The 1,885-nt window shown below is 66.0% G+C and overlaps 1 protein-coding gene across 1 annotated transcript in view; it reads left to right on the forward strand.

The window, feature by feature from the left end:
* MNEG_9360 (hypothetical protein) overlaps positions 1 to 197 on the forward strand; it is a gene marked incomplete at both ends in the record, with an annotated part of 4,178 nt that extends 3,981 nt beyond the window's left edge. Inside the window, one exon of the mRNA XM_014042170.1 lies at positions 104 to 197. Within this exon, the coding sequence (XP_013897624.1) occupies positions 104 to 197 (94 nt within the window). The remainder of the gene's footprint in view (positions 1 to 103) is intronic.
* Between the last annotated feature and the right edge of the window lie 1,688 nt (positions 198 to 1,885).

A 1,885-nucleotide genomic window follows, 5' to 3' on the forward strand; every position in this document is an offset into this window, starting at 1 on the left:
CACACACACACACACACACACACACACACACACACACACACACACACACACACACACACAAAAACATGCGCGTTTGGTCATGCACGTGCTGAAACAATCTCAGGCACGGCCACGTGACTGTGTACGACCCGGAGCACCACCAACTGGTGGTGTTTGGAGGGCGCACCGCGGAGCGCAAGCGGCTCGACGACGTGTAAGCTGCAGCCCGCAGCCGGCCTGGAGCGACACGGGCGGAGGGCACTGTCAGCAGATTGGCGGCACGGGTAGCACAAGTTGCACACGTTGCTTTGTGCCAGAAAGCGCCAGCAAGCGGCGGTCGCAAGAGCCAAGCAAAAGACTGGCAAATGCGCAGACGCCCCGACCCGAAGCTGCGACCATGGCATCCTGTCCAACAATGCAAACCCACCAACAACCGCCACCCTCAACCTCCCCACAACCACCCTTCAGGTACCTCCTCGACCTCGACAGCTGGCAGTGGCGCAGGGCGGCCTGCGAGGGCCAGGGGCCGAGCCCCAGGGAGGGCGCGGCGGCAGACTACCATGCAGGCTACATCGTCCTTTTTGGTGAGCAGCCCGGGTTTGCAGACGCCTCAGCGTGGTACTGATACGATATATGTATATATATGATCGCAGGGAGGGCCCTGCTGGCTTGTCCCACTGACCTAACACTGAAATAGGGACAGCTGCACCCCATGGTGTTTCAAAGGGATGGCAGGGGGAAAGCCGGGGCACGGGCACGGGGCTGGCCATGCAGCCCGCCATAACTCGACCGCCCCAGCGCACGTGGCTTCCGCGACCGGCCCCGCACCCTCATCATCCACCTCCGCCAGGCGGCCACGCCGCGGGGGGCCGCACCAACGACCTGCACCTGCTAGAGCTCAGCCGCATGGCGTGGAGCCAGCCGCCAACCGCGGGGCCCGCGCCCAGCCCGCGCAGCGGCGCGGCGGCTTGCGTCGGCGCTGGCAGGTGGGGGGGCCGCGGGCGCAGGGCGGAGCGGCCGACGTGCGTTAGCACGTGTGTGCCGGCATGCCGCTGGGCGCTGGTGCAAACTGGCCTTCAAGCATCCTCAGCTGCAGCCCTGGCCTTGCTGCGCAGCGCCTGCCGATCCAAGGCCATGGATTCTGCCCTGTGTCGGCCAACCCACGCTGCACGTTTGACTGTTTGAGCATAGCTTGACCGCCCGCGTAGGTACCTGTTCCTGTCTGGCGGCCGCAACAACTTTGTGCTGGAGGACCTGGCTGTGATGGACCTCATCAGCAGGACGTGGCTGGAGGTGGGCAGGGGTTGGGGTTGGGGTTGGGGTCGGGGGTCAGAGAATCAGATTGAGGCGCCGAAGGGGGGGATTGGGGCTGCTGGTATCGTGGCAGTGTCGCGTTGCTGGAGTACTGCCTTGCCCCTGCATGCGTGCAGGTGGATGAGGGGTTTGTGAGTCTAGGGCAGGGAGGAGGACCGCAAGGTCTGCGTGTTGCCGATCATGCGCGCGCGCGCGCGCGCGCGTGTGTGTGTGTGTGTGTGTGTGTGTGTGTGTGTTTAAACTGGCAACGACAAAGGCAGCAAATTGGAGCTGCCCCTATCTGTGCCCCATGCCCGTGCCCCACACCTAGCCCTTCGACCCTCCAGCAAACCCTTGTGCCCCTTGCCCCTGCCCCGGCAACCCACTGCGCCGACACATTCCACGATGCCAGGTGTCTCTGGGCGGCACCGCCCCCCCGCCGCGCCACAGCCACCTGCTGAGTGTGCACGACCAGGCCCTATACCTGTTTGGCGGCCTGGACGAACTGGGCGCCTCCAGCCTCCGCCTCTTCAAGCTGCCCGTCCCCCGCGCCGCGCTTGCCGCCGCCGCCGACGCGGCCGCCGGCGCCAGCGCCGCCGGCGGCGGCGCCCCC

The sequence above is a fragment of the Monoraphidium neglectum genome (genome assembly GCF_000611645.1).
Source record: "Monoraphidium neglectum strain SAG 48.87 unplaced genomic scaffold scaffold01908, whole genome shotgun sequence".
NCBI classification, from domain to species: domain Eukaryota; kingdom Viridiplantae; phylum Chlorophyta; class Chlorophyceae; order Sphaeropleales; family Selenastraceae; genus Monoraphidium; species Monoraphidium neglectum.